The sequence below is a fragment of the Staurois parvus genome, unplaced genomic scaffold, assembly GCF_062004578.1.
Source record: "Staurois parvus isolate SC_StPar_1 unplaced genomic scaffold, SC_StPar_1.0 ptg000021l, whole genome shotgun sequence".
Classification (NCBI taxonomy): domain Eukaryota; kingdom Metazoa; phylum Chordata; class Amphibia; order Anura; family Ranidae; genus Staurois; species Staurois parvus.
This window is the reverse complement of record NW_028317817.1, coordinates 16471891-16487688: the sequence shown is the minus strand read 5'-3', so window position 1 is coordinate 16487688 and position 15798 is coordinate 16471891. Positions and strand designations below refer to the sequence as shown.

Below are 15798 nucleotides of genomic sequence, written 5' to 3'. Positions count from 1 at the left end.
GCTCCCTGTATCCTTCTTCCTGCTCTCAGTACCTGGCTCCATGCTCCCCTTGTCTCCTGTCCCTGTCCTGAACGTATCCTGTGTTCCCTCCATTTTTGTATATAGTTAGATAGGTTGTTATTTGAAGTTGCAGAAAATGTATTTTGTCACTTGGTTTACTGGTGTTGGTGTTGGAAGTGCGTCATTTGTCTTTATAAGCTTATTTAAACTTTACCTCAGTCTGATTCCTTTAGGTACAGCCAACTGATCTAATTATCCTTGCTGGATGCACCTTACATAATACTGAAGCCACTAACAATTAGATCGGCTGCACCTGGGAATTGGGTCTCAGCATTTGCTAGATGCTGCACGATGCACTCAGAGGAGCTTTTGTATTATGCACTGCTTGTTACAGAGGACAGCGAATATTGCCACCAAATTTTGAAAGAACAAACTAGGGAACAGTTGTTGGAATGCATCCATCTGGCTTACTCTCTTGTTGATCAGGGCAGAGTTTTGTTTGGAGAAATTCAGCCACTCATTAAAATCTGTGCAGAGTTTACTTTGCTTGTATACCTAGGGGTAGTGATGGCTATGCCCCTCCTTTTAGTGTGTCTTAAGTGGCGTTTCTGGTGTGGCTATTGGACATTATTCAGTATATTCATGAGAGGCTCTGCTAGATTGTATGAATGCAGTACATAATCTAGTCAGACAGGGGAATTGTGAATTGAGTTTTGTTCAGTCCCTACTCCAGATCTGGTCAGATACTTCCTATTCAGCTTCAGTTAACAGCCTCCAAGCTACTTCTGCCTCTAGACACCAGTTTGCTCAAAGCACCTCCTCTCCGACACCCACAGCAACCACAACTGCAGCACAGTATACTTTGCTTTCAACTGTATGTCAGTATCCTACCTCCACTAGTTGCACATTTCCTGCTTTTAATACTGTGAAAACTCCCTCTACTACTCCGTTGCCCCTGGCAACTCCTCAGAAATCTTCCTATGAAACTTCTCCTTTTCCATTATCTCTTAGTGTTGCTATTACTCCTCCATCTGCTGCACAAACAATCTATTCATAGCCCTGCAATCACTCGCAACATTCCAGAGTCCAAACCTAAAAAGAAAAGGACTCACACAATCCTACCTCTGTTTCCACCTGCCATGATGCCAGCTGCTTTTTTTCCACCTGCCTCGATGCCACCTTCTCCAGTCCAGCCTTCCATGATGCCAGCTGCTCCAGTCCAGCCTGCTATGAGGTCAGCTGCTCCAGTCCAGCCTTTCACAACACCAGCTGCTCCAGTACAGCCTGCCATGATTCCAGCTGCTCCAGTCCAGCCTTCTACAACTCCAGCTGCCACCATACCTGTCACTCTGGTCCAGCCAATGATAATTTGGCCATCCTCATTTACATATGTGGAATTATCAGCAACCAGGTCTCACCCTACAACAATTTAATCTGCTCAAGCCTGTCTTAGAAGTACCATCCATCCTTTGGACAGACAGCCTCATTCCACCAAGTGGGGGCCTCATCCTTTGTTCCAAGCCACCCTACATCCAGCCTGTGTTCCAGCTTAATTTGAAGTGTATGTCACCTGCTGTCCAGTCAATAGGTTCTCTGTCCACCATCCAGTTTGACTCCATAGACTCTTTGGTGGCTTATCAAACTGACATCGCTGATTCCCTGATCATTGCCCAGCCTGATGACATGCTGTCTACTAATGGGATATAAGTTCTATACTGTCAGAGCCTGGGTCCGAACCTGGGCCTTCTGCGGTGAGTGTCAATCTTTCTTCTTGCTGAGCCACCTGGAATGCTTGACAGCTCCCTTGACAATTATTTGTCTGCCACTGGTGCCCTGCTGTCTGTAGCCAAATCTACCTCGGATGATCTGCTAACCTCTGCCAAGCTTGCCTCACATGGTCCTTTGCCTGTTGCACAGATTGTTGGTTCTGTGTCTCCTGTTCATCCAGAGGGTCTTGTTCCTGATGTCCAGCCAGAAGGTCCTGTTCCTGATGTCCAGCCTGTTCCTGACGTCCAGCCAGAGGGTCTTGTTCCTGATGTCCAGCCAGAGGGTCGTGTTCCTGATGTCCATCCTGTTCCTGATGTCCAGCCAGAGGATCCTGTTCCTGATGTCCAGCCAAAGGGTCCTCTTCCTGATGCCTAGCCTGAGGTTCCTGTTCTTGGTGTCCAACCTGATGGCCCTCTGCCTGCTGCCCAGCCCGATGGTCCTCTGCCTGCTGCCCAGCCCGATGGTCCTCTGCCTGTTGCCTAACCCGATGGTCCTCTGCTGTCTGCCCAGCCTGATGGTCCTCTGCTGGCTGCCCAGTCTGCCTCTGATGCTCCTCTGCTAGCTGCCCAGTCTGCCTCTGATGGTCTTTTGCTTGCTGCCCAGCCTGCCTCTGATGGTGCTCTGCCTGTTGCCCAGCCTGCCTCTGATGGTGCTCTGCCTGCTGCCCAGTCTGCCTCTGATGCTCCTGGGCTCAGTGTCCAGTCTTCCACTGATGCTCCTGTGCTCACTGCCCAGTCTGCATCTGATTGTTTTGTGCCCAGCTAATCTTTGGTACCAGGGTCTTATCTGCTGTTGAATCCAATTTTGCCTGTGCCTCCAAGTTTTGTTGCCTGGCATGGGTTACCCACTCGGTCAAAGATCCCAATTGCTACCCTTACTGAGTCCCTCTTGCAGCCATTTTTTGTGCCAAGGCCTGATAATCTGCATTCCCACTTTGGAGGTAAGAACTGCATTCCCTAGCCCCAGTAGTAGAGGCCTTCTGGGAAACGGCAGAGTTCCATCTGAACCTTGCCCGGACCTAGGTGGTATCTCTGTAATCCCAGGTGCATTAAGGGACCCTTGCTGGGTAACCAATGCCATCAGTAGACCTGTGTGGCTGTTAGAGGGTGGAGCAGTTTCTGTCAAACCAGATGTGGATGGTCCAGTTGCAATGGGACACTCTGGCGTCAGGGATGTTGCATGGACCAGGGATTCTGATATCAGGCCTTCAGCTGGCCTTTGGGATCCCAGTGTTGGCGTATGTGCTGCATTGAGGGCATGGAGATTTTGGATGTTGTGCTTCCCCACAGGTCGAATCCTGAAGGGATTCGACCTGTGGGGAACCCAGACAGCTTTCGGACCCCGGCAGCAGAGTAGCCAGTCAGCTTCCAGACCCTGGCAGTGAGGCGCATGACCAATTACTAGACTCAGTTGGCACACCTTCCAGCGGGTTAAAAGACTTTGGCCTGAAGAGTGCAAGAGAGTTCTCAGATACTTAGGGGAAACCTTTTTTGGACTTATCCTGTACCCACATGGACTTTTGGGTCAAAAGCGAAATGGAGCATCAGAAGGCCACTCCTCGAGGTGAGGGAACTGTCAGGACCTGTATCATTACTTAGGCCACCTGCTGGTGGCACTGCAGTTCCCAGACTCAAAGGATGCACTTCCTGGTCACCAGTGGGTATCTCCGAACAGCTGGGCAGTCCAAATAAATAGGTGCTGGGCAGCACCTCATGTGGGCTGCTGGGAGCTATATACGCCTACCCAAAACTGGTTCAGGCTTCAGTAATTTTCCTGCAAGCCACATCCCTGCCTGAGCCTTGTACCTGATCCTTGTACCTGCTTCTGAGACCTGCTCCCTGTAGCCTTCTTCCTACTCACAGAACCTGGCTCCCTGCTCCCCTTTTTCCCTGTCCCTACCCTGACCTTACCTTGTGTTCTCTACATTTTTGTACATAGTTAGGTTATCATTTAGGGTTGCATGATCACGTTTATTTTGCCACTTGTAATACGTATGGTTTACTGGTGGTGTTGAAAGTGTATCATTTGTCTTAACAAACATATTTAACTTTACCTCAGTCTGATCCCTGATTTCTTTAGGTACAGCCAACTGATCTTATTATCCTTGCTGGATGCCTGCATCCCTGACAGATGGCTACAAATATATAACAGTATTAGCTTGTATGGAATTCTTCCAGTTCAGCAGTTATTTCCTATAAAGCAGAAAAATTGACTGACCATCTTAAATGCTCATCCTAGCACTTGTTTGTGTATGACTGTAGTGGGGAGGTTAGAACAAATGCTGTTTATTTAGGGGCATTGACTAAAGTGAATGATCTATGTGACATTTGTTAATTCTATAGGGTTGATTTTCTAAAGGAAAATAGGCTGCTCAGTTTGCAAAGGGATTTCCCCTAGCTTAGTGAATTTTGTGAAAATTCACATTGTAAATAATGCAGAATCAAATGCAAAGGCCATTTTAAAAAAAGTATTTTTATTTGCCCATTATTGGATATATGAAGGCAACGGAGCTTCACCTCATTCACTAAGCTAAAGCTAAATCTACTTGCAAAATGGACAACATAATAAAGGAACACTTTATAATCAGATTATAGCATCAAGTCAATTAAACTCTTGTGATATTAATCTGGTCAATTAAGTAGCAGAGGGGGTGGTTAATCAGTTTCAGCTGCTCTTGTGTTAATGAAATTAACAACAGGTGCACTAGATGGGCAACAATGAGACAACCCCAAAACAGGAATGTATTTACAGGTGGAGGCCACTGACATTTTTTTCCCTACTCATCTTTTCTGACATTTTTTCACTAGTTTCACATTTGGCTAGGGTCAGCGTCACTACTGGTAGCATGAGGCGATACCTGGACCCTACAGAGCTTGCACAGGCAGTCCAACTCCTCTAGGATGGCACATCAATACGTGCCATTGCCAGAAGGTTTGCTGTGTCTCCCAACACAGTCTCAAGAGCATGGAGGAGATTCCAGGAGACTTAAGGTGCTTAACCCATCAGCAAGACCGGTATCTGCTCCTTTGCGCATGGAGGAACAGGATGATCACTGCCAGAGCCCTACAAAAAAACCTCCAGCAGGCCACTGGTGTGAATGTATCTGACAAAACAATCAGAAACAGACCTCTGTGTGTGGCCTGAGGGCCCGACGTCCTCTAGTGGGCCATGTGCTCACTGCCTGACACCATAGAGCTCAATTGGCATTTGCCATTGAACAAAGATGGCAGGTCCTCCATTGGCGCCCTGTGCTTTTCACAGATGAGAGCAGGTTCACTCTGAGCACATGTGACAGACAGGAAAGGGTCTGGAGAAGCCATGGAGAATGTTATGCTGCCTGTAACATCGTTCAACATGACCATTTTGGTAGTGGGTCTGTGATGGTCTGGGGGATGCATATCCATGGAGGGACACACAGACCTCTACAGGCTATACAAGGGCACCCTGACTGCCATTAGGTATCGGGATGAAATCTTTGGACCCATTGTCAGACCTTACGCTGGTGCAGTGGGTCCTGGGTTCCTCCTGGTGCATGACAATGCCCGGCCTCATGTGGCAAGAGTATGCAGGCAGTTCCTGGAGGATGAAGGAATTGATACCATTATATAGCCCCCATGCTCGCCTAACCTAAATCCAATAGAACACCTCTGGGATATCATGTTTCGGTCCATTTGACGCCGCCAGGTTGCACCTCAGACTGTCCAGGAGCTCAGTGATGTCCTGGTCCAGATCTTGGAGGAAATACCTCAGGACACCATCCGTCGTCTCATTAGGAGTATACTGTCCTGTGTTGTCAGGCAGGCATACAAGCACGTGGGGACCATACAAACTACTGAGTACCAGTCCTCAGTTGGTTGATAATTTTCATTTCCATTGAACAATGAGGTATGCTTACGTTCTTAACACATTACCCAGTCCATATCAGTATAGATATCCAGCATGATATTTTTCCCCATTGAGATCTGAAAGTGTTCCTACTGTATATGTCCCTCAGGACACAAAATTAATTTGTAGGACTTATTTTTTTAAATCAAGAAAATTTTTTATTGAAAATAGAGAATAAACATACAGCAATTCCAGAGCAGAGTCATGACCATAGCATAAACTAGTCATTCAATGTACAAAGTCATAGTCAGGCATGGATACATACCAGGCACACCATTGCTAGAGCAGTCAACTAATTACAGACCGTACGAGTGATATCAAAAGAAGAAGAAATTTGGAGTCTAGGTAACAGCACAAGGTATTTGGCCACACTCTAAAGCATATCCATGACCAAGTCCAATGGGCTCAGGCTCACAGTGTCCAACCATAAACTCCACAGATTATTATATTTACAGGGGAAACCCCAATTTTTATGTACGTATCCAACCTGAGGGTTTCTTCCATACACTGTAATCACTCTTTGTGAGAATGGGGATCAAGAGATTTACCATTCCATAGAATAACTCTCGGGGCTTGAAAAAGGACACTAGCTACTGCCTCCCTAGCAAATGCTGATAATTCAAAATTATCTAGTATACCCAATAGACATGGCTTAGGGTTTAGACAGCTGAAATACAGCACAGAATGTGTTCACTACTCCCGTCCAGTATATGTGCAGCTTGGGGCAGTGCCATAATAAGTTACTTAAAACTATTAGAGGAGGATCGGGACTGCTCTGTGCAATGCCCTTGGAAAGAGCAATTAAACATACATTTTGTTTTTTTTTTAATGGAAAAAAATAGAATTTGTAACCTCTTTAAATGTATTTTGTCTTAAAAGAAAATAAATAAATAAAAGGCATACAATTTCATCTCCTTCAGCGAAGATTAAAGTATACCTATCCATGAAAATCAGAAGTGATCAAAACCCTGCCATGCTGATACGAGTCAAAATGCCCTCGAGCACTCAGGTTCTTCAATAAGGAGGGAGAGATGTCTCAAGCAATAATACCCCTTTCAAAACATTAACCTTGGTTTTGGTTTACCTAGGAAGCTGTTCAATACTTACTGTGTTAATCTTTTGCATTTATTCCTCTTTACAACACCTGTGCTGATTTCCAAAATGAATTATAGGTTTGAATTTGATTAAAGCACAGCTTTTAATTACGGCACAACTTTGGATGTGGATTCTCCAATCAATTTTTAATAATTTGGGTGCACTTTTCTTGCGCTGTTACATAATGACCACAGTAGCAATATAATTTAGTATAGGGACGTTTGATGCATCAAGCCCTAGATGGTGTGGTCTCAATTCTGCACAATCTCTGTTCACATATTACAACCCATAAACACTATTACCTCACTAGAAGATTCTAGGGTAAGGTCCTGTGCATAAGGCTAACTCCTAATTTCAGTGAAATAGGTAAAGAAAATATTATTGTGCAGCATCCTTCTAGAAATTTGTTTATGGTATTTGTTACATATGAATGGTGCATTAGGCACATTAGTTAGAATACTGTACATTTAATCCATTAAAGATAGTTCCCAAAGATGTGAATCTGAAATGTTTAATCCATTAGAACTAATGTGAAACAACTGACTTGCATTATTCACCTCAGTGGTAAATAACTATAATTTTTGAATAAGGAACATAGTGAAGGCTTCCTCTGACTCATGTGCAGTATGAGACTCACATTTAAATTATAACAGAAAAAATAAATAATACCTTTTGCATTTCTAAATAGTGTGTAATAAAACAATGTAGAGCAATTTATTATGAATGTCAATTATTCATGGATGTGTTTACACTGGAGACTTTGATCTGATGTTTTAAGCAATATTTACTACACATATACAGTAATATAGGCTTTTGATTGATGGCCTCTAAGGATACCATACTATGAAAAAGATAATTCAGCAGATATATTATGATCTAGGTTTACATATGTTTAGCTCAAGTGCCCTGGATTTTTAAGCACGGTTGAGTGATGGGTGGCATTTTTCTGGAAATATCAGACCTCATCAGATACACATAAAAAAGCTGCTAGTATCTGATTTCTAAGTATTCACCCCCATTTTACAGGTTTTAACACTGCAAAAAGGGTCTACAGTAAGTATATACTTCTGAAAGCCATTGGAATGAGAAAATAATTTGGTTGGCCCATCTCATCTTTTTATTCACACCAGAACAAAATTAATGTCAATAGTAAAAGTAAAGAGAGAGCTAAGTGTGTTTGATCCTCCATTTTAACAGACCTCAGACACTGTTGATCAAGGATACAGACTTTCATGTAACACCCATCACACTAAACTGCAAAATACCCCTGGTAGCAACTCCCAGAATGAGATAAATAGGTCACTTTTCACTCTGAAAGAAGATGCCAAAAATCTTGTACATGCAGCTGGGTCACTAAGATTTGGTGCTATATGAAGGAATTATTATTATACCTTAAAAGAACACTCACTGTCCAATATATCAAATACAGCACCTCTGGAACTCTGGCTGATGGTGGCTTGCCTAAAGCTTAAAAAACAGGTTCTAGTGGTCCCCATACAACTGTCCCTTTTGCCCACATAAATGAACAGACCTTGAACCTCATGTGTGCTTCTGATATCTATCTTCCTCTAGCAAACAGAACTTAGAATAAACTGAACATAGCAAAAAAGCACATGTGTATGAGCACCTTAAAGCTCTGCATTGCACCACCAGAGGTAGAAGGCATTAATGACAATTTCTCTTTTGCTCAGCAAGGAACACTGTTTTAAATCACTCTGAAAACAAACGCCTAGTAGCATCATAATTTTGAAATTAAAATCTGTGTTGAGGTTTTTAATGACTGTTAAAATGTTATTTAAAGCATTTCTTTCAAGCCCACGAAATACCATTTTATTCATCTGTCAAATGTATATCAGAAATCAAATAGCTAGGCAATTATATTATTCAGACTAATTGGTGGCATTTGTAACTTCGAATGTCAGTAAATAATGTACCTGTCACATTATCTATGTATCTGACAGCTAAGTTTATGTTTATAATGAGGATATGCTGTCAAGACAGGGCAACATCATTCTTTACAAATTGGTTTATTTATTTTCTCTAGACTAGTGGCATTAAAGTGACCTAAATATTTTTGGTTAATAGAAAAGTAAACCATGTTCTCAGCTATAATTAATACATTATTTTCTATGAAAAAGAATATTATATAAGACAAAGTTATAGGTTAAGGTGTACAGGCAGCCAGGTTACTCCTTTACCTTTACTTTTACTAAAGGTAAAGGTTAAAATATATACTTTAAGCTATATTTGTGAATTTAATAATTGTCCCAATGGGCACGCAATGTGTAAGGGGTAGTGCCCTCCTCTGATTTGTCTTTGATTTTTTGCTAAGACCCATGTTCATCACAGTTCCTCATTGGAATGCGTTTACTAGGGGCTATAGAGCAACGTATGATATGTTATAAAGAATATGGCTACTGCCATACAGGTGTTTTCACCACTAGCTTTTATCCACAATTCAGATCAATAAGGCAGACTGTATTATGGTAGTTATTAGCAGTCTTAAGGCCTGTGTCATAATAACAATAATTGCAGCCAGGAAAATAATTGCTAAGACAGCAGCATGAATACTCACCTGACAGCAAACCAGTGAAGTGTAGTCCATTGCTACTCTCTTGCTGGTGAATGAGATTCTTAAAAGCAGGTGAGTTGTTTCTTTAGTGATCCCGGTACTTCAATTAGGGTGACATGAAAAGTTTTCATTGAGTATACTAACATTGGTTAAAATTTTTGACAAGTACATACTGTATATTTTTACAATACTGTCCATCCCTTTCATAGAACTTGTAGCCATATAAGAAGTCACACCAGTTCTACGGAAGCCCATCTCTTCTTTCTTGCACCAATTTTTGAGCCATCTATCTAACTCCTGAAACTTTCATTGATTCTCTTGTTGCATGCTAACCTCTTGCCACCCACATAATGCATATGTGCAATGGCAAAAAGGGTGGGCTTTTGTTTCCCACATGATACATATGCATCCATGGGCATCTGAGGTTTCTGTGCTGAGATTTCAAGCACCAGCTCCTGATCACAAAGACATAAAAATCCTGTTAAAAGGGCATAGGGGCTGGGCAGGAAGGAATAAACGCAATTCTGTTAATATTATGCAATATTTTAATGGAAGTTGTCAGCTCTACATATTTATTGCAAATTCTTGTTGTGCTTTCTATTTAGTGTTACAGTAACTTTATATAAATATTCTTTCTATCTAAATAAGAGTCTTTGGGTCAGATCAGATCCATAATGATTAGCCCAACACAATATACTATCTAGATGGCTTTTTTATTTAATTATTTTTATTTCATCAGTAATTGAGCAAGAATCTTGATTGTATTGTGTTATATGCACATAGCTACTAGTAAAATAATATTAAAAAGCTATATGCAAAATAACAAAGTAAAATTTTAAATTATGAACATATTCTGCAAGCAAGTAAAATTGTAAAAGGCACATAGTAAATAACTGGCATTAATTTTACATTACTAAAATATGTGCTCATAGAAAATACTTTTTCTACCCTTTAAGATTATGATGTTTACCATAAATGGTCAGTGAGGAGGTTTGTAGAAAATGAAATTTCTGTTTATTGCGCTGGGTAATATATATGTGTGACAACACCATGCTCTAGGCAGGCAAGCCTATAGCAACATATATACAAAACACTTTGTTTTTTCTTTTGTTTCTAGGTCAGTACTTTAACCCATGAAGTATCCCAGCTCAGCAAAGATATGAAGATTGTCATGAATATTTTAGAAAATTTGTTAGCTGCACAACGACCAGTTGGATATTATTCAACTTATGGTACAGTGATAGATGGAATGGGTACTACAATAGGTTCCCCAATGGATCAGATGCAAACTAGAATGACATGGACAACAAATCAAGCTTGCATGCAAAGGCAAGGTTCCCTGGTTGGAACTCCAACACAGCTGTGTCAAGGTACAGTTGTATCTGACTTGTGGAACATGGATCCTTCCAGTGTAGGAAGTAGCCCCCAAAGAAATGGATCAAATGTAGAGAATTCATTAGAAGGTGAATATTACTATACGGCAGGCCTTGGATATTCTCCGTCACATTATCAAGTTATTCAGGCTGACCAATATTCTTATTTGAAGTGTACATCTCCTCATTCGGACACCACATTAACTCCTCTGCAGTCTATCTCTGCAACTCTTTCTCCATCTATGTGTTCATCATCTGACACTTCTCTGCAGCTTGTGCTGCCAAGCAGATCTGAAGAAGGTTTTAGCCAAGGAGCAATTAGTTCACTAAGCCTTGAAAACCTGCCAGGTTCTTGGGATGTAGAAGGGACAGTTGGCATCACTGGACAGTCAACAGAGGAATACTCCCAAGACATTGTTACAAGTTCAATAGATTTTAAAGATGACAAAGCCATAAACGTATAATGATAACTGATCAATAATATTCAGCAGAAGCAGCAATGTGGAAACTTTATGCATGAGACTGCAAAGACACATGGAAAAGTTGGTTTTGTTTCAGCTATTTCAAAAAAGATATAACTAAGAATTTAACACAAAAAAGCACAGTACCTTAACATATTTATTTAGACGTGCGGAGGGTGTGTTTTTTGTTACTTATGTAAGCTATTGGTCTGTGTGCCAGGCTTTTTAATGCAGACTGAAGACCCTGAGGGTCAAAACAGCTGGGAGTCATATACAAAAGAACACATGACCACATATGTCATAGGGAGTTATTATATCACAAAGCAAAATGCTCTTTCCTGAGTGCCTGATTGTCATTTGCAAACAATAGCACTGTCAATGCTTGCTTCAGGTGACCATGATTCCTGCTGTCTATTTGTCAGTTCAGAGAAGACATAGGGACAATTATCGCTGCATGTCATCTCCTAGACAATCAACCAAACAGAGTTGGTAGATGGTGGGTTAACCGTTGCACGTTATTTGTCATTTTAATGGAACCTCTTTATTTATCAGAAAAAAAAGCTATTTTTATATTCTTGGTATGAAATATGTATTTAAACTATTTAAAATATTTATAACTAAATGTCTTTTTTTGGTAAGAGCTTGCAGTTTTCAAGAGAAATGCACAATTCTTATGCATATTGAATTAAACAATTTATTATTCAGAAAAAAATAAAAGTGTACATAATTAATATAATATCCCATGTGCATGTAAGTTGGATGAATGTATGCATCTGATACATTTTAGAGTATTTACAATGCCAAAACAGTTGAGCTTCAGAAACCATATATATAACATTTATAGTTAAAAATAGTATATCCATAACATTTCTTATACTTTATTCCATATAAAATTAGCACAACTCTCTTCTTATTTTGGGAAACATATAATACTTTTTAATTTGATTCTGTGTGACCTTTTTGATCAAAAAGAAAAAAATATATGCTATATCTGTTTTTTTTATTGCATAAAGGGAAAATTTGCAAGTTCAGAAACCTTGTTTTTTCCAGAAATCTCACCAAAGCAAATATTTCAGCCCTATAAGAAGCAATTTTCTTTAATTTGAAACTTAAACATTTCTTCTTATTAGTTTAGATTATATTTTCATTATTTCTGTTCTGCATTATTTATGTAGCTTTTTAGAAATTACTGTCATCAGGCTGTGTAGAGTGTCACTTTGCTTTTGTTGATAATTAAGGAGAGAAAACATGAAAATAAAAATGTTTTAACCAAAGACTAATTAATGTTGATGTCTGGATTTTGTGAAATAAATTTATCTCAAGGTTTTATCATTATCTCAGGGCCTTTACTTAAATGTACTTTGCTTCTTTTCTACCTCCAAATCAGTCAAACCTCTCATTTATTAATACAGAAAATGCTTTATAAAATAGGTGTTAAAAACAGCAGGGCGGTCCTGATTACATACAGTTTTAAGTATGATAGACTCACCACTTGCTAGATTATTTAAAAGGGATGTTTAGCTGTAAAAATAGATGAAGCAGGGAGTAAGGGGTTATACAGACCATTAGCTGACAACCTAATTACTCCCACAGAATTTACATTACAATTTTAATGTCTCTCAGAAACAAAGCCAATAAAAACCCAAATGTACCAGTACGCTCAGCAAAGAGTGATATAATAGTCAATTTGTAATGTGTCATCTTCGAACCATTTAATCCCACAGAGGCTAAGGGCAAAAAAGTTAGTTTAGATTTCCTTTTGCTGCACTATAGGCTCCAATTCTTCCTAGGGGTTTCTAATGCAATTGAAGAATAAGTGGAAGATGTGATCATTTCTGCATATTCTAGGTCTATCTCAGGACTTTCTACCAATTGGACATACCTGATTCGCTTCATTGTAGGATTTATAGGGGTCAACTGTTTAAGTGCCCAAACTACAGACATAAAATAGTAATTACGTATTTAATTTTACTGTCAGTACCATCAGTGTCTTGATAGAATAAGCTCTTGATGGTGTTAATGATGTTGTAATATGAAAACATTTTGACTAATAAATTATCCCCATTCTCTAACAGTGGGGAAGTCAATTCTAAAAACTTAATAATACAAAATAAGTATTAGCTAGACCTTTGTGTGCTCATAAATGAAAAAAATGAAGGTCTCCATTCAGCCCTCAGGTAGTAGATATTAAGGTTATGTTCATCTGAAATTATAGAAATGTAAAAATAAAATGATAGCTGATTACCACATTTTGAAGAGCCAAATGCAAACATGCAGGCATGATGTATGTTAGCATATTACATTTCCCCATATATGAACACAGGTACACTGTAGCCCACTGGCTCACATATTTACAAAATGCATAAATGAGGGAGAATGAAGAATATTACATACGAGCATTATCAAGTGATAATGAGACAACAAGCAACCCTTTTTCCCTTAAGAAAACAATGGTTTTTGCATGAATGTACCTGTTTGACCACTGTGCGTTTAAATAAATGTAATAGTGGGAAAAATTCAATCATCTTTTTGATCACTCTTTTTAACAGTTATTTTGGTCTAGGAAACATGATTTTAATTCTATTGTTACATGTTTAGATCTAGAGGATAGAAGAAGAATTAATATATACAGATATATCAGTAAAGCAATAACTAAAAAAGCAGACACTATATTTTGATTCAACTTGCTCTCAACACTTTTCTGTACACTATGGGGACCGGAAGTTTACTGGTTTGTGTCAATAGCATAATCTGTATGGTAGTCTTCAATTTAATTCCATTTTTCCCCATGTCATAAAGCAAAACTGAAACATACAGTAAAAGAGAGCACAAATATATTTTTTAATTTGAGTTCTATCTCAATAGCTTTTGGTTTTCCCAGTTAAAACGCATCACTGTCACCTTCTGCAAGCACCAGAACTTCCTCCTTCCTCTCACTAATCACTGGAACAGGAACCTCAACTGTCCTAGGAGGTGTGTGACCACCTTTACAGATGGTTTCATATAGCTTGACATAGCAATTGCATTCACTTTCTTATAAAGACAAAGTCAAGCAAAACTGAAATATACAGTAAAAGAGATAGAGCACAAATATATTTTTTCAATTTGAGTTCTGTCCCAATAGCTTTTGGTTTTCCCAGTTAAAACGCATCACTGTCACCTTCTGCAAGCACCAGAACTTCTTCCTTCCTCTCACTAATCACTGGAACAAGAACCTCAACTGTCCTAGGAGGTCTGTGAACACCTTTACAGATGGTTTCATATAGCCTGACATAGCAATTGCATTCACTTTCTTATAAAGACAAAGTCAAGCGCAAGTACTTTATTTGAAAATGAGTGATAAAACTTTCAGATAAATGAATTTCATTATATAAATCCAGTCCCAATTATGCTAAATATATATGCTGTAACTAATGTATAAATTACTAATATATCTTCCAATCTTTACATGAAGGCTTCCAACAATGCAATGGGGTTAAATGATTAGAATGTAACTATTTTATTTTTTTTCTTTGTGGAATTTTAGTAGGCATACTATATGTATGTGTTATTTATTAGAAAGGTATTTACATTTCCCATGTTCTTGGTATCATATTATACACAGTGTGCAAAAGTTGGCTAAAACATGCTTATCTTTCCTAAATAATTCTTATGGACCAAGAAAAGGTATGTTATATATCACTGTTGTAAAAATGTATCATTAATAGTAGAAAAGGCAGTACTGTAGAAAAGGCAGTGCCAGTAATATAAGTTTAATGTTTGTTTTTCATTTGTATTTATGTTTATTTTAAACAGGCAGAATGTGCAAGTTTTGTACACATGGTATCTTTTCAGCCTTAAGAATCAGTAATTGCAATAACACTTACTGTAGACATTTCCCTTCCTGTAGATTATAATGACTTTTTTTCAGTGTAAAGAAAACATGACCTTTATGTTCATCCTGTATGAACAGGTAATGTTTACATGACTTTTAATGAAATATATTAAAAATATTGTCTTCCTTCACGTGGTTTGTATGTTGTAATTCACACATTTCCTCCATTCTGATATGCATTAAGTTCAAATGGTATTAAAACAGACTTTGCATCTGTGGAAAATTAAAAACAACCTTAAGAAAATATTTTTGTCCATTCAATAAATACCTGTGTTCCATGTTTCCATTGTCTGCTCTCCTGGTTGAAATTACTCTACAAAGGAATTTTATTCTGATGCTCCCTTACTTATTATTATCATTGTTAAAAGATTGTTGAAAGAGATGTTGATTTCTCTTCCTGTGCACACAGTACATCACTTTGCTCTTGACTAATTAAAAAAAAAAAATGCAACCTGTAGCATTTTACCCTTTGAGACTTTACACTTCTCAGTCCTTCCTTTTTATAACCAACAAGTACAATACAGTTTACTGGCTTTGTGGCAAATTCCACAAAGCCAGTAAACATATTACATAGGGGGGCCACACATCAGATTATTCACCTTTTCGAAAGCCTTTTACATCCCACCAGACTCCTACCTGACTAACTATTTAGAGTTAGACAGAGGAACCTAGCCGTATGTGACTTGCTGTGTAGTAAAGTTATTGAATAATAAATAATTGTGTGTACCAAAATTGCTGGACTTCCCTTTTTTAACTAGGAGATATAGAAGA

General features: G+C 39.1%; 1 protein-coding gene across 5 annotated transcripts in view; it reads left to right on the top strand.

The window, feature by feature from the left end:
* KCNH8 (potassium voltage-gated channel subfamily H member 8) overlaps positions 1 to 15271 on the top strand; it is a 576797-nt gene extending 561526 nt beyond the window's left edge. For all 5 annotated transcript variants that reach the window (XM_089691130.1, XM_089691138.1, XM_089691150.1 and 2 more), the window contains one exon: positions 10437 to 15271. In XM_089691130.1, the coding sequence (XP_089547256.1) occupies positions 10437 to 11156 (720 nt within the window). In that variant the 3' untranslated portion in view covers positions 11157 to 15271. The remainder of the gene's footprint in view (positions 1 to 10436) is intronic.
* The last annotated feature ends 527 nt before the right edge of the window (positions 15272 to 15798 follow it).